At 39.9% G+C, this 25,376-nt stretch overlaps 1 protein-coding gene across 1 annotated transcript in view; it reads left to right on the top strand.

Annotated features, from left to right (window-relative positions):
• The window catches only part of LOC133520256 (fatty-acid amide hydrolase 2-A-like), a 46,423-nt gene that overhangs the window by 15,192 nt on the left and 5,855 nt on the right, over window positions 1-25,376 (top strand). The window contains exons 2-9 of the mRNA XM_061854635.1: window positions 12,575-12,746; window positions 13,560-13,785; window positions 14,384-14,601; window positions 17,084-17,195; window positions 17,422-17,600; window positions 19,307-19,426; window positions 19,944-20,045; window positions 21,680-21,847. Coding sequence (XP_061710619.1) covers window positions 12,576-12,746; window positions 13,560-13,785; window positions 14,384-14,601; window positions 17,084-17,195; window positions 17,422-17,600; window positions 19,307-19,426; window positions 19,944-20,045; window positions 21,680-21,847 — 1,296 coding nt within the window. The 5' untranslated portion in view covers window position 12,575. The remainder of the gene's footprint in view (window positions 1-12,574; window positions 12,747-13,559; window positions 13,786-14,383; window positions 14,602-17,083; window positions 17,196-17,421; window positions 17,601-19,306; window positions 19,427-19,943; window positions 20,046-21,679; window positions 21,848-25,376) is intronic.

Below are 25,376 nucleotides of genomic sequence, written 5' to 3'. Positions count from 1 at the left end.
TGCAGCGCTATCCACCATACTACTGACGCCGAACAACAACTTTAGGTCATCCGCAAAAAGCAAACAATCAGCTGAGCGAATTGTGTCAGGCAAATCGTTTATCATTAAAATAAACAATGTAGGCCCCAGAGTACTGCCCTGACTCACCCCAGAAAGCGTGTAGTAATCATTTGATTCGAAGCCACCTACCCTGACAAACTGCTGCCGTTCGCCCAAGTAACTGGCGAAGAAACTTAAAAGCTTTGGCGTGAAGCCCAGCAGTGCCAGCTTCCCCAGCAAGATGTCGCTGTCAACCAGGTCCGGGCATGTAGTATCAGCGGAAGGCGTGTTACCAGATCCGCAAAAAACTAAAGTTTTAGAGAATTACCCAACACCAACAAACAGTGATGAAGTTAGGAGATTCGTAGCCTTTTGCAACTACTATAGGAAATTTATTCCAAATTTCGCAGAAATAACATTACCATTGAACAAATTATGTAGGAAAAATATACCATTTCAATGGACAGAGGAATGCCAAAATTCGTTTAATAAATTAAAAGAGAAACTTATTACTCCCCCTATCTTACAATACCCAGATTTTTCATCAGAAAATGAGTACATTTTGAAAACAGATGCATCCTCAAGGTCAATCGGTTCGGTACTATGTAACAAAGATCAGAGACCTATAGCTTATGCTAGTAGACCCTTGAATAAAGCCGAGTTAAATTACCCTGTCATTCAAAAGGAGCTTTTAGCAACCGTCTGGAGTGTACGCTATTTTAGACCTTATTTATTTGGAAAACAGTTCACAATAATGACGGACCACAGACCACTCTTATACCTATTCAGCATGAAGGATCCGTCAAGTAGATTAATTAAATTTAGATTGCAATTAGAGGAATATGACTATAAAATAGTATATATAAAAGGAAGTTCGAACGTAGTGGCAGACGCGTTAAGTAGAATTTCAATTTCGTCCGACGAATTAAAAAGTATGAGCGAACAAGTTACAGTTATGACAAGGAAACAGAGTAAAAAGTTGAGGCAAGAGGAGGAGTTGTGTGACGAGAGTGTAGGAGATCTTAGTATACCCGAGAATTCAAGGTCTGATCAGCCGAGAATTGCGGAAATATTAAGAAAACCTAATGACTCAATAGAAATGTTGTTTGAATCAGAACACGAGTTAAGAAAATTAAGAAAAAATAAGTTAATAACTAGAGAAAAAGATTGTTTCGCGTACGCAAGGGATAAAAAACGTCTCTACATAAACCTTAACTATATGTCTCATTTCACGCGAGCCGTATTTGTGAATATGTTGAGTGATTTCTGTAGAAATATAAATATAGACGAGTTATGTATGATAAAAAATGATAAAAACGCGTTATTTATAAAAACATTGTTAAATGAAATAAAAACGATGAAAGACTGGTCCGGACCGCGAATAAAAATCCTAGGAAATATAATCCGAATAGATGACAAAGACGAGAGACGAGTTATCATTAACGACTATCATTTACTACCAACCAGCGGACATGCCGGCGTTCGCCGAATGGTTAGTAACATCAAGTCTAAATATTATTGGTCAACTTTAGAGAGTGACGTCAGAGACTTCGTGAAAAAATGCAGTAAATGTCAAGTAACAAAGTACTCTAAAAATATACGACAACCTATGGTTATCACGACAACAGCGTCGTCAGCATTCGAGAAAATATACCTCGACTTGCTTGGACCGCTAGACACCGATACGGAAGGTAATAAGTACATCCTAACGTTACAATGCGAGCTAACGAAATACATTGAAGCTTACCCATTGCAACGCAAGGATGCGATTAGCGTAGCAAAAACTCTTGTTAGTAATTTTATATTAAGATACGGTATTCCAGGTATGATATCAACGGACCGAGGTACCGAGTTTATGTCATCCACTATGGAAGAAGTTTGTAAGTTACTAAAAATAAATAAGATTAATTCGACCGCTTATCACCACCAATCGATAGGTGCTTTGGAAAATATGCACAAACATTTAGCCGCTTTTATGAGAATTCAGTGCGATGGTCACCCGGACACATGGAGCGATTGGCTACCGTTCTGGTGCTTTGCATACAATACAACAGTACATTCAATTACAAAGTATACCCCATTTGAATTGGTTTTCGGAAAGAAATGTCAAATCCCTAGTAATCTGATTAAAACTGTACAACCACTGTATAATCCCGATAATTATGCTCTAGAATTAAAATACAGACTACAAATAGCTCATAAGGATGCCAAGGAAAATTTGTTAAAATCTAAGGAATTACGAAAACAATATTATGATAAGTTATCTAACTCAGTGACTTATAAAAAGGATGATCTAGTTTTGATTAAGTCAGAAACTGGAAAAAAATTTGATAATCTTTTTAAAGGACCTTTTAAAGTGATTGAGGACGATGGAGTAAATGTTAAGTTAGAAATAGATGGTAAGATCGATCTTGTTCATAAAAATAGGACTAAGATTTTTAACCAGTGACTCATGTGTCACTGCTCTTTTTTTTTGTCATGTTGTGTTAACATTAATAGTTTGACTTTATGTAAACATATTTCATAATTGTGTTTTGTTGTACTATCGATATGTTTAGATTTCTTTAAATAAATCAAAATGTTTGATAGTGTATACATAGTTTTATATAAAAAAAAAATTAATTTACATCAATTTTTTTTTCTCAACAACCCCCCAGATGAGGTGTGTGTAGTAGTGTAAGATATAGATATACATAAGTTGACGATGTACATTGAGTTAGTTACAATACAGACGCTCGCGAGTAAGCACTTGTGTTTGATTTCACCTCTCAGCCCCATACATGCCACAGGGCAAACATTTTACCACTTTGGAAGTGTCTCTCGCGCAAACTATTCAGTTGAGAAAAAAAAAATTAGAAACCTCAATATCATTTTTGAAGACCTATCCCGCACGTATGGGTTTGATTAGTTTCGGAAAAAAGTGGCTGTGACACAGACGGACAGACAGACAGACATGACGCATCCATAAGGGTTCCGTTTTTTGCCATTTGGCTACGGAACCCTAAAAAGCTAATGCAGCGGCTGCAGATGCAGAACGCATGTGCACGTTTTTGTTTTAATATCCCACCTCGAACTCATGTAACTCTTTATTTAAATAATAGCGGGTTATTAAATATGGAATCGCGACGTTCGCTGCATTTTGCTTGCATGCTTTTTGGCATTATAAAAACCATGACGCCCCTCTACCTCTATGGAAAGTTAACTTTTTCACAACGCCATATTACGGGAGCCATTCATCTTATTTGCTCTAGGCACAGCACCGCAGCATTTCGTGGCAGTTTTAAATACTCTGCCACGAAGTGCTGGAACAATATACCACCACCTATAAGGAACTCACCATCAATTAGCTTTCTCAACAAAAATTATAAATATTGGGTTTTCTCCTGTGCCATCTCTATGCCATGTATTAGAACGAACGCCTACCTAGAGTTGTGCCAGCGAAAACATTCTCGCTCTCGGAAATTCCTTCTCTTGGAAATTTCCACACTTTCCCGAGTATGTTCTCTTGGAGAACATCTTGGAATTACCGAGAAAGTTATAAAAATTTGCAAAAACGTTTAAATTTTAGTATTCGTTTATAATTATTTAAGTAATTGACAGACATCTGCAAACATTCAAATGCAGTACTATATTATAAAGGTGACTTTCTCCACAGTCTCGGGAAATTTCCGAGCATATTCTCGGGAATGATCTCGCGAGAACTTTCTCGAGCACTTTCTCGGCACTTTCTTTGTCCGTTTATTGAAGGAAACGTACTAATTTATTGGGATAATGTTTCTTTTTTTGCTCAAATAATTTTCTTATGTGTGTTTAATTGCGGATCCCTTTGTTTGACATAATTATTGAAAGTCATAATGTAATGATAGTCATATTATCATTAGTCATAACTCTGAAACCGTTAACTTTTCAGGAATTTCCTTAGATTATCCTATAGATAGGTTAGGTTAGGTTAGGTTTGTTTTATGGTAATCCTGAAAAGTTACGCGTTTCTGAGAAAAACCAAATTATGACTAACGAAAATGCGGACAAACAATACATTATGACTTAAAACTTTATGGGAAACAATAGAGACCCGTTTAATTGATATTAGTAAGGCAACCTGGTCTCCTTTTCAGTGACGCTTTATAATAAATTGGTTCTGTCGTCTCATGTATTACCTAAACTCAAGCGTTTTCTAAATAAATTTCTTCTATTCTATTCTATTCATAAATGAAACGTATTAGCCCTCATTACCGAAAATTGCAACATTATACGACATTTAAAGCACCTCTAGATATTTTTACTTTATTACATTATTACACACAAAGAAACAACGAGAGGCTCACTTAATACTGCTATAACTATGAATTTTATATATAGTTTCAGTTTTTCTGGCCGCTACATGAGGTCGCATGTTATGAGTTATGACCTCCAGGCCAAAAATAACGAAATGTCGCTGGTTTATGAGACCGTGGCTCAAATTTAATGGTTAATTTTTACTGCAGGATTACCTAAGATTCTTAATTAAGTCTATATTTAGTTTTAGACTAGCTCTAAATCATTACAAATGAGTTATCTTTGAACCCTTTCAAGGAATACGTCGAAACGCCAATCCATCTGTATATGCATTAAGGGGGTCCCTAACGCCAATGACCTTCGATCTGAATCCCTTAGTTTTCTAATGTTATTTGTAGCTTATCATATTAATAGCAACGGCTGTTAGCAATATAGTATACCATATTTACTCCAAAGTTCACTGTCTTCGAGATATTTGGCATCAAAGTTGAACAATTTAAGGCCAAAAACTGGTTTATTGGCCATAACTATTGTGCTCATTAGTTTAAAATTAAAATCTCTGACCAGTTTTTAGACCAGTCAAAGACGAACCCAAATGAGTAGATTTCGTACATGTAAAATCCTTCACAGAAATCTAGTAACGGAAAAAGTGTTTTTTTAGACAATGTTTAAAAAAAAAAGTGTTCATTTCTTTCAAAACCCAGCAGACCAGAATGGGGATAAATGATTGAAGAACCGATAGCCATATTTCTTATAATTCTATCTATAGTGCAAATGTAGGAGTAACGACTCAAAACTAGTCAAATCGATGAAAACCGCGGGGAGCCCCTTAAAACTAATCGTACTCTAAGCCCGAAACGATTATACTAAACGATATGTCAATGTTAAAGCAGTTTCGAAGAATGGAACACAAGAAAACTGCGACGACAAACACGATGAAAGACGGTGAAATATTACATACTTAAATGTAAGGAATGCAATGGAACCTTTATTTTTTATTTTTGGAAGTTAAAAAAAAAACGAAAAGAAAATAATCTTTCAGGTCATTTTTGTATGTTTTTTTGTGCCCAATTTATTGTCTTGTTTTATGCAATAGACGCAGCGTTGAACGCATGTGATCACGAAATGAAGGGTAATGACAATGCGCTTACCGCTGCGTTTAAATAAAAATAAAATAAATTGATTTTATTTCAGGCAAGCACCCATATAAAACAAAGTGATACACAGAGAATTAAATTTTTAATTTTAATTTATGTTTTACTTTTAATTTATAATTTTATTTTTTTAATTTACCGCGCAAAACAATACGGTGTGCGACAAACGCATTGCATTTGACGCTGCGTTTATCGCATAAAACAACCGCGCCTTTATATTTTTTCTATGGCGAGAAAGGGGTTGAGCATCAGGACACCCCTGTCTATTTATTTTATGCTATGCTCGATACCGTTTTTTATTATCCGACCCGATGTAGACATGCCATTAGTTTAGTACCGATATCGGCGCTGATATATTACGGAATATACGGGTCAGGTATATCCAACGTATCTAGGGTAATTCCACCATTATTGACCGCAAGCACGCATTGGTTCTACCTTCGTTCGTTACATCTTAGGCACCAAACATACTATATGCACACTAGTGGCTCTATGAGCTGTGTAATCCTCGTGAATAGCGCCACTCCGCGATTTTAATGACAAAACTTTCGTGAGACACAGATATATTAAATATGTTAAAACGGGTACGCTCGACAACCCAAGCTTCTGACGACACTCCTCGGAATGGAGTGAAACATGTCGAGCGTTTTCGACTTGAAATACGTGAGTGACCCATTATACCGCTCCGCGATTATGAAAAAATCTATTTCTAAACCGTATTACCTATATTTAATCATAGAACCTGCTTAAAAAAATTCACAGCCTCGAAAGCATTTTTGTAAAAGCTAAGACTCCTACGCTAGAGATCTGACTCCTACGATAGGGTCGATAGGCTGTGTGGGCGATAGTAACGCTTGTAGTGAGGTATGGGGCACATTAGTCACCTGATACAGTAGGTGCTCGATATGTATTATGGCGCTCCAATGCACGCCCAGTAGTCCGGTATTTAGCGAATTATTGTTCTGTGTTTAGCGACTCAGAAGAGCCGCTATATATTCGGCAGTTTACACACAGCCTAACGGATTACTGAGCGGTTGTGTTTGATATGTAGAATTGTTTCTCTATAAAGCTTTAATTTCCCATATAAATGCAGCACCAAAAATCAGAAGGAAATTTCAGGTACAGTCAAGTGTAAACATATGGGTGTACACATCTTACTAAAAATTTGTAAGATTCATAAATATGGTACTACGCTCTTATTACACTGGAATAAGAGCGTAGTACCATATTTATGATACGATTTATTCGATGCATATTTTTGCACTTGACTGTACCGGATTACCGAGTCACTGGCCCAATATTACGGCCCGATTCGAAGAATGAGATACGATAACGATAAGTTCTAGTTTAGATAAGTTCTCATTTAGATATCGTTTATTTATTTTTTATCAAATTCTATAATTAAAAGAAGCTACTGTATGTAATTGCATGATTTGTATAGTGATCTAAATTGTATTTTTTTTTCTTATTTAATGCAGTTATTTATAAGATGTAATGTTTTGAAAAGATGTGTCTCGCCGAGTTTCTTGCAGATCCATATTGGGATACCCTCCTCCAATCGAGAGGGGATTTAAATCTTCTCGAGTCAGAGGTGTAGGGTTAGAGCCGGTGTAGCTTTATTTGACATTCATAAGCGCATTGTAAATGTAATATGCCTACTTGAATAATAAACTATTTTTATCTTTATCAATGTCACTTTGACGTTAGAAATATCGTAGATAGATCTTATTGGGATCACAACGGAATCGAAATAAACGTCAATGTTGACATGTCGTTTAGTTATCGATCTTTTAAAGATCTTTCCAATATCTTAAACGTGTCTTAATCATTCTTCGAATCGGGCCATTACAGGGTTCTATGGTTCACTTTTATCGAATTGAAATCTGAACATGTCACAATGACATTGAGTCGAATTTCAACTATCTTGAAAATGTAACATAGAACCCTGTAATATTGGGCCAGCGGAGTGCCTACTGTAGTTGACGGATATCAAATGATACAGGGTGCCCGTGAGCATTGCGAGAGATTTTAACGGTGCATTCCTGATGGCAACAGAAGCAAAAAATGTTATATGACTTTTAGTGAAATTCGACAAAAAAATTTTTTTTTGTTTTTTTGTTCTCTCTTTTTAAAAATGTCTTTCAAAATTGTAACATATTTTGAGCATTTTGATCATAACTCAGGAACATTTTGTAAAGACATTTAATTGTTAATTTATTAATTATCTTAATCAATTCCGTCAACGTCTGCCTATTCTTTCTGTAGTTTAGGCCAGAAACTTTTGGACCGCACCTCGTGTATCCGACACATCTAGGGTAATTCCACCATTAGTGAGCGCAAGCACGCATTGGCTCGACCTCCATTGGAACTTTGTTACACAAAACAGATAAACCCCCTTATTCATAAACATCGACTAAAGTTAACAAGCCGCTAATAATCGTTTGTCCCTTTCCGACGTATTGGTATGATGGAAAGGGACAAACGATTATTAGCAGCTAGTCAACTTTAGTTGACGTTTATGAATAAGGGGGTTAGTATATACATCGTGTCATTCGCGAAGACGCGTGCCTTGACTCGTATTGCCACGTTATTAAAGGTAAGATTTGACAAATCTGCGCGTCATTATACATGAGACTAACGTTAGTTACGGTTAGTTTTTTGTAAAACTTGGTTTTTTTTAGGTGTTATTTTTCACTTTTTAACCGACTTCAAGAAAGGAGGTTCTCAATTCGGCTGTTTTTTTTTTGTATGTATATATGTTACTCGATATCTCCGAGAATCGTGAATCGATTTTCAAATTTTTTTTTTTAATCTAACGGATATAACCCCGAGATGGTCCCGTTGGCACCTAGTCGGGGCCTGATGATGGGATCTTGGAGAAATCGAAGGAACTCTTCAAATGTTATAGCTACATGTATGGCGCTTTTGGTAATTTCTAAAGTCGGTTTTATTTTTTGTTAAAAAGTTTTTTTACATCTATCAATGGGGATATTTTGACCACGTCCTATAGTAGCAACATCGCCATCAAAAAGGCGTTTAACACTAAGTAACACTTCCTTCACTTTGTTCTATCCAAGTCATCAAAGCATTGTTTTGTGACGTAGGTACTACATATCTTTTTTGTTAAAAAGTTATTATAATTATAGTTACTGTGGTGATTTTTATACCACGTCGGTCGGTCGGCGCACACGCATACGGCCTGCCTGATGGTAAGCAGCTGCCCAAAGGTGACAGCAGCAGCAGGTGGCTCCATATGGGCTCTGATTATGGTGGTGGGTCCAATATACTACAGAAAACGGAGAACGTTCTCGAGAACGGCAAAAATCTCCAGGGTTCACCGTGTCTATTCTGTGTGAAATATTATGACTAGTTTTACTTATTCTATACCTGCGTTCTAGCTAAAATACACCTTTTTCTAATCTCCTAGTCACATGACCATCTTCCGTAAGAACCTAAGCACCTTCGGAACAACTACTAACCATCTAGTAACCATCCCAAAAGAGCATCACAATGCAACATTAGTAACTTGGCAAATGCTCTAAGGATAACTTTCACGAGTCTACATCGCGACGTTCTCTTCAATAGAAACTGCATCTTTGTCTTATTGGAATAGAGTTAAATTTGCAAGGGAAGGATTAGATTACATACGATTTTTAATAGTTAGCCTTGGAATACTTAAAAGGTGAACGCTATATTTTTACTATTCAGCGTAGCACATGCATTGACTGGCAATAAAAGTACGATTGCTTTCAAAAGATTCTTGATGCTTTACCACCGTGTCTGTTTTGAGTTTCGTGCCACTTTGTATGGAGATCTCTCCGATTTAATTGGCTAAGAGAAGAAGAGAGAGAAAACAACTCCAATCTTTTTGGCCCAAGTACCAAGACCACGCTTTGACTCTCACTTCCTTTCTCTACCAGACAATCTGATGGACATATCTGTAGATATATCACTAGCGAATCATTGTACATTTAGCGTCTGTCGAATAGATGCCCTAAAGAATGATAGCCAAGCTAAACTAAACCTTAAATCAATGACATAAGACTAAGGTTTAGTTTTTAGACTTTGCTTGTAAACACAGATTATGACCGTGTCATGGTGTTTATTCCTCTTTATTTGCTCAATAAAGTAAGGCTATTGAATTATGAATTACCAAGGTTGAAGTGGTCAGTACAAACATTCAAAGGCAAAGGTAGTGAAGGATTCTCTGCTCACCAGAATGCTCTATGAGGCAAGACGTTTATATGTATAAACATAAATTTAAATACAGAGTTAATCCATCTTGGTATAGGTAGTCATTTATAAAAACCACCCATGGGCCATGATTACTGGAAATTAGGTTAAGCAACTCTGTGTCTTCGCAAAGTTTACGATACATTTAACTATGCACACGCTAAAATACAATCAACTTCGTTGTTTTAATTATGATGACGGGGGTTTTTCATGCTAGCATTTATGACGTTTAATCAAGTGGTTTTACTTCGGTCTGGCCTGTACTGTTTTTTTTTTTCATCCTAAGGTAAAGTCCAAAGGAAGGAAATGATTTTAAGCATTACTTTACCTAGAATTTAAACTAATCGTTTTCACTTTTGTTTTACTAATTGCAGAATTAGCCCATTCGATTCCGGGAAATGGTCGATTAAAGTCAATTAAATTTGAAATTTAATTATTTATAAGAATATTTCCATTCCAACAACTCAACTCAAATATAACTTATGCTACGTACGTGAAATGAAGTGCAACTACTTAACTGAAACGAGCATATTGGACGAGCTATTCAAGCCCTCCCTTTTATAATAATTTAAATCACTAGTTTTGTTACACACTAGAACCTCTAAATGAAAAACTAGTCTGACACACCAATTTGTCAATAGAAAAAGGCAGAATAGTTGAAAAATTTAAAAAAGCACGTACTCATAGGTTTGATCTCCCATAGTAATTTTGACTTTTGCGCATTTTCCTACTGACTAATTGGGTTTGCCAGACTATTTATTATCTATTCAGTGATAGATCGCCCTGTTCTGAAGCCTTTCAATCCCGCGGCATAACCCAATTCAGTTAAGAGCCAAATAATTAGTTTACCCACCGCAGCTAGCGGCTAATGTGGTTAAATAATTCTGACATAATATTTGGTTTGGCTCATTAACCTAACTTGGTAACTGGAGCATTTGAACTAACATTTCAAGCGGAAATAGTTTATAGAAAATCTGACATTTAGTATATAATATTTGGTTTAGCTAGTTTGGCTCACTAATCTAGCTTGTAGTCCAAGATCCCAGAGCCGCCAGACCTCACTTATTTTCTCATGAATAAAATGTATGGGATAATATAGTGATAGTATGTACTTTTAACGTCTGCATACTTGCTATATAGGCCCGACGGCCATTTGTCCGGTACAAGGCGCTAAAGTTTGATAAAAAATTAACTTTCTTTCTTCCTCGCGTTGTCCCGGCATTTTGCCACGGCTCATAGGAGTCTGGGTTCCGCTTGATAACTAATCCTCAGAATTGGTGTAGGCTCGTTAGTTTTTAAGAAAGCGACTGCCATCTGACCTTTGAACCCAGAGGGTAAACTAAGCCTTATTGGGATTAGTCCGGTTGCCTCACGATGTTTTCCTTCACCGAAAAGCGATTGGTAAATATCAAATGATATTTCGTACATAATGTCCGAAAAACTCATTGATACGAGCCGGAGGTTAAACCCGGGACCTCCCGATTGAAAGCCGCACGCTCTTACCGCTAGGCCACCAGCGCTTCCAGCACCAGCGCACAAGGTTGGTAAAAATTTTACTAACTTTTCTTAATATTCTCATGGCTGATTTTTATGTATATTTTAGAAAATATTGTTAAAAATTGATTATCTATATTGCCAGACTATTTCCGTCGGCGGTAACTTTTACCAGACGCTTTAAAACTGTCACACAACTGCCAGTCAACCATAGGGCCATACAGAGAAATGTCACGGTGGGTGTAGTGAGAACTGGTTAGAAGCAAACAAGTACTACAGAATATATCATCATATCAGCCTTTTATCGCCCACTGCTGAGCATAGGCCTCTCTTCTAGTACGCCACTTATCCCGGTCCCGAGCCAATCTCATCCAGAAGTGACCCGCAGTCTTCCGAATGTCGTCCACCCAACGAGCCAACGGACGCCAGGCACTCCTTTCGTCTGAAAGCGGCCACCACTCCGTTAGCACTTTGGCCCACCTGCCATCACTCTGCCTGGCAACATGTCCCGCCCAGCTCCAGTTTAATTTGGTAATGACGTGTCCGACGTCTTGCACCTTGGTGCGACGTCGGATCTCGACATTCCTCACTCGGTCTTGAAGTTTGATGCCGAGCATGGCGCGCTCCATGGCTCTCTGTGCCACTCGAATTTTATGCACAGTCTCCTTAGTGAGCGTCCATGTCTCGGCACCGTAGGTCATGGTGGGCAGGACACATTGGTTAAAGAGGCGAGTTTTCAGGCATTGTGGAATGTTAACGGGTTTGAGGATGTCCGGCAGTTTATTGAATGCCGCCCAACCCAGCTGGATCCTCCTGGAGATCTCCTTCCGTTGGTGTGTTTTGTCAAAAGATAGAATATGTCCAAGATACACGTATTGCTCGACCACCTCCAGTACTTCGTTCCCAACCATAATAGTTGGAATCGATTCACCAGAGATGTTCGTCATAACTTTAGTCTTGGACATATTCAGAATATATAGCTATGCCTTATGTATACCTCATGTATGAAGATTATTACCTACTACTACTAGTTGTAAGTAGGTATAAAAGTGACCTCACACTAGCGTCTTCCCAGCGTCGGTGTCTAGTGAATTGTAATGGCTGCTGCTCGACGCAACGTTATTAGTGCATCTGCGCCACAACATCATTTTCCATAGCGACTAGACGCCAACGTTCAAAAGACGATAGTGTGGGGTTTCTCTAGGGCCTTTAAGTATACGGTGGCGACAATCTAGCGTCGCGTGCAGCGTGGTTTCCAAGGGATTTGAGCAGCGTGCATAAATTTCACGCCGCGCCTCACGGTCCGCTTGTCGGAATATCGGCTTTATCGTTCTCTCTGAGCGTTCACTCAGTTTTCACAATGTTTATTTATTCCACAGGATGGAAGTAGGCGTGCGGATAGTCGGCGTGATCCTTCGTCTGATAAACTTTCTTCTGCACCCGCTGTTCTGGCTGGCGTCCGCCCGTGGCCCGAAGCTGCGGGTGCCTCCACCAAAGCCCTTGCACCTCCGAAGCGCCACCGACCTAGCCCGAGCCGTCAGAGATGGAGAGGTAAAGGCAAACATTCGAAATTCAAAAACATTTTCTGCAAGTAGACCTCATGGGGCTCTTTTACAACTTATAGCTGTTGAACGTCTCATCTTTAACATAAACCCATTTTATGTAATTTGCTTACTTCTGTCCCTATATTCCAAGACACATTCGCGCCACCGACCTAGTCTCGCTTCGTTAATAAGTAATAAGCGAATGGAGCATTCCACAAAATTGTCTAGGTACCGTTGTCCCGTGCAAACGCGAATTTTCTTAAGATGGATGTAAAAAATACTCTGCAAAATAATCATCGATATTTCAAATGTTGACGTTTGCACGGGACAACTCAAAGAACATCCCTAAACATGCATAATTCGTTATTTTCTGACGATTAATTTTTTGACAGTGGGCGTGGTTATAAATTCTACTATATGTGACAGCTTCACAACCCACCGCCATTCTTCTCTGATGGCTGACTACCTTGTAACTTTTTACCTATGTTGGGCCCGTTACCCTTATCCGTCCTCTAAATCGTTTTTCTTGTACAGTCGCCACCAGATTCACAGTCCCCATTAGATATATCAGAGCGGCCAAGGTGCTCACAAATATCTGAACACGCCTCTCTTGTCAAGGCGCTAGAGTGCGTGTTGAGATATTTTGAGCACCACGGCAGCTCTGATATATCTAATGGGGACTGTACACTGTGGTGATTAAGAATTTTTATCAAACTAAAGCTCACAGCTCATCCACGTAGAACATGTCCCTTCTTGTTATGATTAGGCATCCTTCTGCCGTCAAACTAACTATTCCTATTAATATCAAATTAATTTTCAGATGACAAGCGAAGAACTAGTGGCAGCTTTCATCGAGCGTGTCAAAGAAGTAAACCCGATCCTCAACGCCGTTGTCGACGAGAGATATGCATCAGCTCTCGTGGAAGCGAAGGAGGTGGACCGACAGATAGAAGAGGCAAGAACAAATGGGAAGTCTCAAGAGATGTTTCAGAAAAAACCTCTGCTGGGTGTTCCTTTTACGGTTAAAGAGAGCTGCTCTCTCGCTGGTAAGTTAATTGTTAGAATGATACGTTACGTCCTACAACGATTGCATCAGTCCAGGTAGAAGCAAGAGAGGGAGACCGGCAAATAGAAGTGGAAACTCCATTGATATCTTTCTGAGGAAACCAGAACTGGGTGTCCTTTTTACGGTTAAGGAGAACTGCTCTCTCTTTCAGTAACTTAGTGAATAACTCTGACTCTCAGTTGATACAATTCAATCTAAGTATTTATTAATGCACACTGGGCCTGGTGTTGCAACACCATCGTGAGATAGAGAACTTACAAGATAAAAATGGGATGATATAGGAAGTTATTTAAAAGGAACTGCTTTCGGTCAAGTATAATAACGTTGGCCTCTGGCCGTTAAACTATAAATTCTCGGGCATAACAAAACAAAGTTGAGTGGGACAAACGATTGGAGGTCTTTGCTCAGCAGTATTAGAACGCGAAAACAAGAGCTAACAAGAGAGAAAATCCTATAGAAAGGGCTAGCTGTCAGAACCTTCCAAATCTATATTATTATTCCTGGCTCGCTTTTAATTTACATCCTTAAAGAAACCTGGCAGTAGTAGAAACGTCTAATAAAACATTATACTTTACCAGGTATGTCGAACTCCGTCGGCTGCCTAGAGAACGCCGGGAGCCGCGCCACGACCGACGGCGCAGCCGTCAGACTGGTCAAAGAAGCTGGTGCCATACCACTACTAGTATCGAATACACCAGAGCTCTGCCTCGGGTGGGAGACGACTAATCTGCTCAACGGGACGACGAATAATCCTTATTGTGTTAGTCATACGCCGGGCGGATCGTCGGGTGGAGAGGTGAGCTCATACATTATAGAAGCCATACGTTAGAGAGAGAGAGAGAGAGAGGTCCAGTACACCAGCGCTTAGGCTTGGATGGGAGACGACAAATCTGCACAACGGAACAACCAACTACTGTGTTAGTCAATCATACGTGAGTAAAAAGGTTATATATTTACTGTAAATGTACAGTGTTTCTTCAACTCTTAGCAATATTTTGCGAGGTGGTCATACTGAAAAACTTACTTTTGGAGTTGCGAAATATACATTGGCTGATGTCAATGTTTTCTATGGAGAAACCAAAAAATAATCTTGTTTCGGAAATATTTCCTAGCAAAATTGCACAGCATGATTATATATTGAAAAAACATCCCGTACGTCAGGTACTCAGTTACTAACCATTAAAATCAAACTGAACAAAATAGGGTCTTGATGTAATCTGCCCGTGGACATAAAATTTTCATTTGGTATATAACATGAAGCCATCAATGCATACGGAAATTTGACGTCCGCAAAGCTATATATAATAGCTATACACACTGAGAGGCCGCCTAAACGCCTGTTTGAATGCCCATTGTGAGCCCGGGTCGCTAAGTGGCTCGTTTGTTCAGTTAACATAACTTACCTACGAAAAACTGCGACCTCGTTTGGTTACATGAACCGTTTATTTTCCATGAAGCTTTCATTTGAGACTGTTTTTTCTGCGTCATTGTATTTCTTCTTTAGAATTTTTTCTTATGTAAAATTACCCTCGTATATACTCGTATAAATAAGTTGTATCGCAACGCAGATGTCGTAAATTTTAATTCTTCGATCAACGTTCCCATATTTTATAAACAGTGACTGATTTGACTATTTAGTACACTACCCTATTCTGTAGACCATTGTTTTGCAATAAAATCAATTGCATTAATACATACAGTAGGTATCCACGCGCTACGTGCTAATTTAATACACAGATACTTTATATGACAAACATCTTTTACTGGGCTCGTTCTGTTTCTCAGTAGACACGGTTAGTGCAAACACCGGTCCAAAGCAAAGGTTAAAACAAGGGCGCAAACATTACCTAAGTGTAACTTCAATATATGTACCTACATAGTTAGGCTTCAGTGTCGCACGACACTATCATTGTCTTTAATATTTATGTACCTACATGTGTAGCGTATTCACGAAAACGCTAATGCACATAGGCTATTCTTGAAGCTGACTCTTAAGTTTAAAATCTTTGTTTTGCTATTATTATGATTTGAAAATGACAGTCTTACCTAATTTTGTCCGATGATCACTCATTAATTCACTATTCGAAACTGTGCATTTTAAGATCTGTGATATAAAAACAAAGATACCTTTATTAAAGTTATGTCCTGTTATGCTAAGGATAAAGCACAAAGCGGCGGTGGCAGATGGCGTTGAATTCATTTAAAGAAAACATGTTATTAGATATGCCTAATCCTAAGAAACATAAACCACACTAGACTTTTTTTAGTTTTCTGATAATTGGAACCTTAATCTGGCGCGTTTTCACTAAACTGTATACCATTAACGGCCAGTTAGCAATTATAGTTTTGAATGATTCATGGTTACTTTCACTAGACTTAAATATCTCGTTACCCGTGAACAAGATGCATGTAACTGCGTCGAAATATCGGGAGCTCATAAACAATATTAAAGGTAATCAGGTTCATATCCCGGTCGATTTAAGTCCAGTTAGCAATCGTCACAAAATTGACGGTAATGTCAAACCCCATACACTTTGTCAGGAAAATGACAGTTAGACGTGACTTTAACACAACTCTAGTCGCCCTTAAAAGTACAAGTTATAATAAAAACCAGCCAAGAGCATGTCGGGCCACGCTCAGTGTAGGGTTCCGTAGTTACTCTTCCGTCACAATGAGCTAAACAGGAGCTTAAAGTATAGTAAATTGTTAACCAAGGGATGAAACGGTACCTTTCACGCGAGTTAAACAAATAGGCAAATTTGCATAATCAGTACCTAATTAAAGTAAGTCTTTTTACTAAGGGAGAAACTTTTTGCGATAACTCAAAAACAGCTAAACTGATCATGTCCGCTATAGTTTTCATTTAATGTCTTTCTATGGTTCAAAAGTTAGAGGGGAGGGGGACACATTTTTTTCTCTTTCGGAGCGATTATCTCCGAATATATTCACTTTATCAAAAAATGTTCGTTGAAGACAGCCGTGTTAGTTTTTAAAGACCTTTCTAACGATACCCCACACTGTAGGGTTGAAGAAAAAAAAAAAATTCACCCCCACTTTACGTGTAGGGGAGGTACCCTCCAAAACATAAAATTTTTATATTTTATTGTACGACTTTGTCGGTTTTATTGATTTATATATCCATGCCGAATTTCAGCTTTCTAGCACTAACGACCACGGAGCAAAGCCTCGGACAGACAGACAGACAGACAGACGGACATGGCGAAACTATAAGGGTTCCTAGTTGACTACGGAACCCTAAAAACGTACCCTCATTTCAGGGCGCCCTGCTGGCATGCGGTGCTTCAGTATTCAGTGTGGCATCAGACATCGCTGGCTCCATTCGGCTGCCGGCTGCGTTTTGCGGCGTTTTTGGACATAAACCTACACCAGGTGATGTTTTTGCAATCCTAACTAATATTACACCAATGTTAATGTGAAAGTTTGGTTAGAGTATAGGATTGGTTGATCTTTGAGAAGATTTTAGTTATAAAAGTTATAAAAAATGAGTTATAAAGTTATAAAGGGCCTACAGATGGGGGCAGTTCAAGGATTCCGAACATTACGGTCGTATGTTAATATTTTCCAAATACTTATCAAGCAACTTTCATTACTACAGGCATCATCCCAATAGAAGGCCACATCCCCACCCTGAACGACGAGAACTACCCCAAATTCCTCACAGTCGGGCCCATGACCAGAAAAGCGGAAGACCTGCCCCTCCTCCTCAATATAATGGCTGGAGACAACAGAAGCAAGTTTAGATTGGACGAGCCGGTGGACTTAAGCAAGCTTAAGGTGAGCTTTTGCCATCTTCAGCTTCACGGTGCTTACTTACTTACTGCTGTGGCGCAGCGACCCGAAGTAGATCTTGGCCTCCGACACCAAAGACCGCCATGCTTCTCTGTCCAAAGCCGTTTCTGTCCAGTCGACGGCGCCGAATTCGCTAAGGTCTTTTTGCTCTTCGTCTCTCCAGTGGTACCTAAGGCGTCCAGACAGTCTTCGGCCATGGAACTCCTGAGTACGCCCTCCAGACTGCACAATCCTCACCCATCCGGACTACGTGCCCGAGCTATCGGAGTCTGGCGGCTTTCGTTTCTCCAATGATATTCGGCTCGGACAACAGATCTTCCATCTCCTGGTTCCTGCGGAGTCTCCAGGTTCCATCCTCTCCACGTGTGGGTCCTAGGATTTATCGGTACATCTTCCTCTCCGCTACCAGTAGCGCGCGCTTTTCGTTTTGTGTTAGTGTTGACGGTGCTACCGGTCTCTATTTCTCGAGTATAATAGATCGTGTCATTCACGACGATGCCTGACTTGGCTGGTATTGTCATGTTATTAAAGTATGGAAGGTAGAGACAAGGAACAGAATCTTCATATACCGAAAGTGTCCGACAAAAAACTATAAATAGGTGGCGCTACAATACCTAGAATACTTGAGAAAAAAATCTAATCATAGACAGCGCACTTCACTCCGTCAATAACGCCTTGGTTCTTAGCTACTCTAGCGCTACTCTGGAGAGATTCGGAACTATTATTTATAGCTGACAGCTGGACACTTTTGCAACAGTTCTGCCTAAGGAGATTTTGTTCCTTGACTCTACCTTCCATATATTAAAGGTTAGATTTGACAAATGTGCGCGTCATCGTGGATGACACATATGCAATCTTGGCATAGTCTTTTGTCTCTGGATCGGAAGATTAATTGGCAGGCGGTTTAGTAAAAAATCTAGCACTAACTCTTTAGTTAATTTTATAAAAAAATTGTTAAGAATTGAGAATTTTTTACCAAGCATCAATAAGCTTTCCATATAAGGGGAAAAAATTCTAAAGGGTTAGGGTTATTGGGTTAGGGTTTTTAAAGGGTTATCAAGCGGTTTCTATTTACTTAATTTAACTGCTTATTGGTCTGCCGGCCGGCGCGTGCGTCGGAGCAGAACTGTGCAGTACAATATTAATTGAAGAATACCAATGAAAAATAAGTCGTATCTGTAACTTTAGCCCAATATTGTTTGCGTTCAATGCTGAGTAACTTATTAATCCTATAGGATAGGGTTTCAGCTTAACTTGATTAACTCACAGGAACGACTTTCGGGTTTTTCAAATAAGGAATCGAGGAGCTATGATAATAAGGAGGGATTCGTAACCACTTACCGCTAAAACCTTAAACAGGTTTCTGACTGGGTATTGAGTTTACTCGGAATTAATTTCAACGTTCGGGTTAGTTGTTTAATAGCTCCTCTACACGATGGCCCAGCGTAGGCCAGTCCAAGGGACGCATTTATGCGTTAGAGGGAGCAAGTGATATTGCTAACTCATTCCACCGCATAGCTGCGTCCCTTAGACTGGCCCACGCTGGGCCATCATGTAGAGGATCCCTAAGCAATAAGCCGTTGATAAGCTTAACTAGAAATACCAGAATGACATGGTTTCTCAAAAGCAGCATTATAAAACCCCGCTTAAAACCCGGTAAGCGGTTCCGGTCACGTAATATTTTGTTCCAGGTGCTATACATGACGGAAGCCACGGACGCGATACCGCTGATGCCGGTGCACTCCGGCATCAAGCAGGCCGTCCGCGCCGCCGCGCGCTGCCTGGCGGAGGGCGGCGCCACGCTCAGCCAGGTGAGGACGGGTTTATGCGCATTCCGCCAAAGGGTAATGAGTGGAAACGGGGGCAACGGACTGAGGAGAGGGGGGGGGGGGGTTAAGGAACTCGAGCCTTCCCTAAAAGCATATATCCCTCTTATATCATACAACTTTGCAAACTTTTGTTAAATTTTGAATTTTTCTATATGTAAAAATGACAAAACGACACATATGGATAAACTGTTATCAACGGCTTGTTAAAGTCGACGTACCTGGATGAATAACGTCATAAATTTTCATGAATTTTACAGTAATAAAGGCAGGGTAATCCTTTCATTTATTAAACTATCCTCATACTGAGAGAGGCCCCACACTAGCGTCTCCCGAGCGTCAGCGTGTAGTCAACTTTATGGCTGCTGCTCGACGCAACGTTGACGCAACTGCGCAGCGACGCCATTTTCCATAGCGCTGACTAGACGCCGACGCTCAAAAGACGCTAGTGTGAGGTGGCCCTTACAAAGCGCCGTCCATTTAAAATGCCCATTTTTTGCAGGAAAAATTCGAAGAACTAGAAAACTCTGTGGAATTATCAATATCAGTGTTCTTTTCTATGAAAGATATACCGAATATGCTGCAAGACCCGACTAATCCGAAGGTTGGTATTCAATTAAATTGAATGGGCGTAGTCAATTGCAATAATATTTTATACAACGTTGCATACAATACTTTTTCTACGAGTCATTAAAATAATACTTTAAACTAGTAGAATCATATCTATAGGTAAATAAAACCAACACCTATATACATTAATACACATTGTAGGAGAGGCCGGAAAACCGCTCAAAGATGGAAGAGTGAGTTTGAGGGCCGACACATCAGAGGAGGCCCTCAAATAATGCGAGTCCATTTTTAACATTTCCGGCCGAGGCATTACACAGTGCTTTTCAGGACTACTGCAAGGAAATAAGAAAACATTTGCATAACTATAAGTACTTTAATAGAAATTTAATTTATATTAGCGTGAAGACAATTGTTGAAAGAAAGCGATGTATTTTTGCCAGGAACATTTATATTTCCTTTACTAGAAGAGCTCATTTTTATAGCGAAGATACGTGTTTCTTGTATTTTTTTAGTGAAACACAATTACACTATCCAATTCAGTAAGTATTTTCCGATCCCGCTTTTTTTACTTTTTTTACACTTTTAAGAGGCGTTTTTCTGTTGTTTGCTTCAAATCGACTCTAAACTTAGAACAGTTTTTGCTATAAAAAAAAACATAAACAGCTACAAAAGTAAAAACGCCCTAAGCAGGAACTGAATGGTTTTGAAGTTTCTTTTTTTTTAACAAGTAATTGGTCCTATAAATAACCTAATTTTATTTTTGAAGGAAAAGGTGCGCCCTAAAAAGACCTTTTTCATCTCTCCTGTTCAGAATGTGTGATTTTCATGAGCAGATAGCCGGTGGAAAATAGCTTTTCCCACCGTTGGGTGGAAAGTAATTTTTTTTTTCAATTTATGATGAGCAAGCTTATGCTATATAAAATAGACCCAGTGTCTGTACCTCCATTCATTTAAGGCGGTACAGACACCTATTGCTATCTCTTTCTGTCTCTTGAAAAAAGCTATTTAAATCATTCTACTATTCCACTCATTCATGGTGGTACAGACACCTATTGCTATCTCTTTCTGTTTCTTAAAAATAGGTATTAAATGTCTGAAACCATAGACAATCTAGCAATTGAATGAATGAAATGATTGAATCATTGGGTTTTATAGACTGAATTCGTACCCAATTTATCGGGATCGTATCTAAAATCGTTTGCGATTTGTTGCATGTGTTTTGTATGTTGTCTATATAGTAGAGCCCATTACACTGAAACTTTTTAATCGGAAACAAAAACATAGAAAAGGCGGGAATAACGGATAAACTCACTCTGGAACTATATCGCCACTCGTTTCAAATTTCCCATTTTTCGCACTTGTATCGTAATGTACTATTACGATACAAGTGCGAAAAATAGGAAATTCGTAACGAGCGCCGTGAAATTAAAACACGAACGAAGGGGGTGTTTTAAATCGACACGAGTTGCGAATTACCTATTCGCACATGTATCGTATAACGTTTTACAGTACATATGACCCTTTCATTTTTCGACATAATCTTCTAGGGATCTTTGGCGAAGAGATTAGGCGTAAAAATCGTTTGAGAAAATTCATATTATAACTACTACGATTAGCACTCAAGTATTGTCTAATATGAATGCAAAATAATCGTTTTGTCGTTTTCAGCGTCAACGCAGCCTCCTAGTGGAACTACTAAAACACATAGTTGGTGGTGCGTCCCGCTCACTCCAAGCACTCGGTTTCACTCTCATAGACAAAACCAACTTATTCATACCGGAGCACCGGCGGAGCCATTACTGCGAGAGGGCGGACAAGCTAAGAGAACACATGACGGTATGTCTATCTCTTTCTATCCTGTAGTTATTGTAACATAGTCGGTCTCCCTCTCGTAGACAAAACCAACTTATTCATACCGGAGCACCGGCGGAGCCATTACTGCGAGAGGGCGGACAAGCTAAGAGAACACATGACGGTATGTCTATCTCTTTCTATCCTGTAGTTATTGTAACATAGTCGGTCTCACTCTCATAGACAAAACCAACTTATTCATACCGGAGCACCGGCGGAGCCATTACTGCGAGAGGGCGGACAAGCTAAGAGAACACATGACGGTATGTCTATCTCTTTCTATCCTGTAGTTATTGTAACATAGTCGGTCTCCCTCTCGTAGACAAAACCAACTTATTCATACCGGAGCACCGGCGGAGCCATTACTGCGAGAGGGCGGACAAGCTAAGAGAACACATGACGGTATGTCTATCTCTTTCTATCCTGTAGTTATTGTAACATAGTCGGTCTCACTCTCATAGACAAAACCAACTTATTCATACCGGAGCACCGGCGGAGCCATTACTGCGAGAGGGCGGACAAGCTAAGAGAACACATGACGGTATGTCTATCTCTTTCTATCCTGTTGTTATTGTAACATAGTCGGTCTCCCTCTCGTAGACAAAACCAACTTATTCATACCGGAGCACCGGCGGAGCCATTACTGCGAGAGGGCGGACAAGCTAAGAGAACACATGACGGTATGTCTATCTCTTACTATCCTGTAGTTACGGTAACGTAGTCGGTCTCACTCTCACAGACAAAACCAACTTATTCTTACCAGAGCATCGGCGGAGCCATTACTGCGAGAGGGCGGATAAGCTTAGAGAACACATGACGGTATGTCTGTCTCTTTCTATCCTGTAGTTACAGTAACGTAGTCGGTCTCACTCTCACAGACAAAACCAACTTATTCATACCGGAGCATCGGCGGAGCCATTCCTGCCATTACTGCGATAGGGCGGACAAGCTTAGAGAACACATGACGGTATGTCTGTCTCCTTTTATCCTGTAGTTACGGTAACGTAGTCGGTCTCACTCTCACAGACAATACCAACTTAATCACACCAGAGCATCGGCGGAGCCATTCCTGCCATTACTGCGATAGGGCGGACAAGCTTAGAGAACACATGACGGTATGTCTGTCTCCTTTTATCCTGTAGTTACGGTAACGTAGTCGGTCTCACTCTCACAGACAATACCAACTTAATCACACCAGAGCATCGGCGGAGCCATTCCTGCCATTACTGCGATAGGGCGGACAAGCTTAGAGAACACATGACGGTATGTCTGTCTCCTTTTATCCTGTAGTTACGGTAACGTAGTCGGTCTCACTCTCACAGACAATACCAACTTAATCACACCAGAGCATCGGCGGAGCCATTACTGCGAGAGGGCGGACAAGCTAAGAGAACACATGACGGTATGTCTGTCTCTTTCTATCCTGTAGTTACGGTAACGTAGTCGGTCTCACTCTCACAGACAAAACCAACTTATTCATACCGGATCATCGGCGGAGCCATTACTGCCATTACTGCGATAGGGCGGACAAGCTAAGAGAACACATGACGGTATGTCTGTCTCTTTCTATCCTGTAGTTATTGTAACATAGTCGGTCTCCCTCTCGTAGACAAAACCAACTTATTCATACCGGAGCACCGGCGGAGCCATTACTGCGAGAGGGCGGACAAGCTAAGAGAACACATGACGGTATGTCTATCTCTTTCTATCCTGTAGTTATTGTAACATAGTCGGTCTCACTCTCATAGACAAAACCAACTTATTCATACCGGAGCACCGGCGGAGCCATTACTGCGAGAGGGCGGACAAGCTAAGAGAACACATGACGGTATGTCTATCTCTTTCTATCCTGTTGTTATTGTAACATAGTCGGTCTCCCTCTCGTAGACAAAACCAACTTATTCATACCGGAGCACCGGCGGAGCCATTACTGCGAGAGGGCGGACAAGCTAAGAGAACACATGACGGTATGTCTATCTCTTTCTATCCTGTAGTTACGGTAACGTAGTCGGTCTCACTCTCACAGACAAAACCAACTTATTCTTACCAGAGCATCGGCGGAGCCATTACTGCGAGAGGGCGGATAAGCTTAGAGAACACATGACGGTATGTCTGTCTCTTTCTATCCTGTAGTTACAGTAACGTAGTCGGTCTCACTCTCACAGACAAAACCAACTTATTCATACCGGAGCATCGGCGGAGCCATTCCTGCCATTACTGCGATAGGGCGGACAAGCTTAGAGAACACATGACGGTATGTCTGTCTCCTTTTATCCTGTAGTTACGGTAACGTAGTCGGTCTCACTCTCACAGACAATACCAACTTAATCACACCAGAGCATCGGCGGAGCCATTCCTGCCATTACTGCGATAGGGCGGACAAGCTTAGAGAACACATGACGGTATGTCTGTCTCCTTTTATCCTGTAGTTACGGTAACGTAGTCGGTCTCACTCTCACAGACAATACCAACTTAATCACACCAGAGCATCGGCGGAGCCATTACTGCGAGAGGGCGGACAAGCTAAGAGAACACATGACGGTATGTCTGTCTCTTTCTATCCTGTAGTTACGGTAACGTAGTCGGTCTCACTCTCACAGACAAAACCAACTTATTCATACCGGATCATCGGCGGAGCCATTACTGCCATTACTGCGATAGGGCGGACAAGCTAAGAGAACACATGACGGTATGTCTGTCTCTTTCTATCCTGTAGTTACGGTAACGTAGTCGGTCTCACTCTCACAGACAAAACCAACTTATTCATACCGGAGCATCGGCGGAGCCATTACTGCCATTACTGCGATAGGACAAGCTTAGAGAACACATAACGGTATGTCTGTCTCTTTCTATCCTGTTGTTACTGTAACATAGTCGGTCACACTCTCATAGACAAAACCAACTTATTCATACCGGAGCGAGAAAGACAAGCTGAGAGGAACATATGACAGTAATTAGAGCTTTAATCTCAGCCTTTATGGTATAACAATACGATTGCTTTCGGCTTGCATGTGGCGGCGAGTTTTCGTTATCTGTTGATTCGATTAGGCGCAAGTTGTTACAAGATCACGGAATATTATTAGGCCCTTGCTCTTTATATGTATGTGTATTTTGGATACTTCCATAGTGTTATAGTTGAGGAGATTATAGTTTGGGGCAAGGCCGAAACCTCCTTGTTTTATCAAAATGTTCATATTAATTGCTGGTAATAATAGTTTGTACCTACATCGCGAACTGTGCCATGAATTCGAGCTTTCTTTACATTTTCATACTTGACATGTGGCGGCTATTAAAAAATAGTAAAAAACATGCATACAATAAAATAAATGCACACTTGTGCATCCGACAGATTTGTTAATGTCTCATATTTTTTATAAATCCACTTTATAAGATAGCTCGTCAAATTTATAAATTTAACTAATACAATGAATACGCGGTTACCTTATTTAATTTTTTTTTATCTTTCCTTTCTTCCTTCTCCTGCCTTGTTATGTTGTTGTTTTCGACGCTTTTC

This window comes from Cydia pomonella, chromosome 8 (genome assembly GCF_033807575.1).
Source record: "Cydia pomonella isolate Wapato2018A chromosome 8, ilCydPomo1, whole genome shotgun sequence".
NCBI classification, from domain to species: Eukaryota; Metazoa; Arthropoda; class Insecta; order Lepidoptera; family Tortricidae; genus Cydia; species Cydia pomonella.
This window is presented reverse-complemented; position numbering and strand designations above follow the sequence as displayed.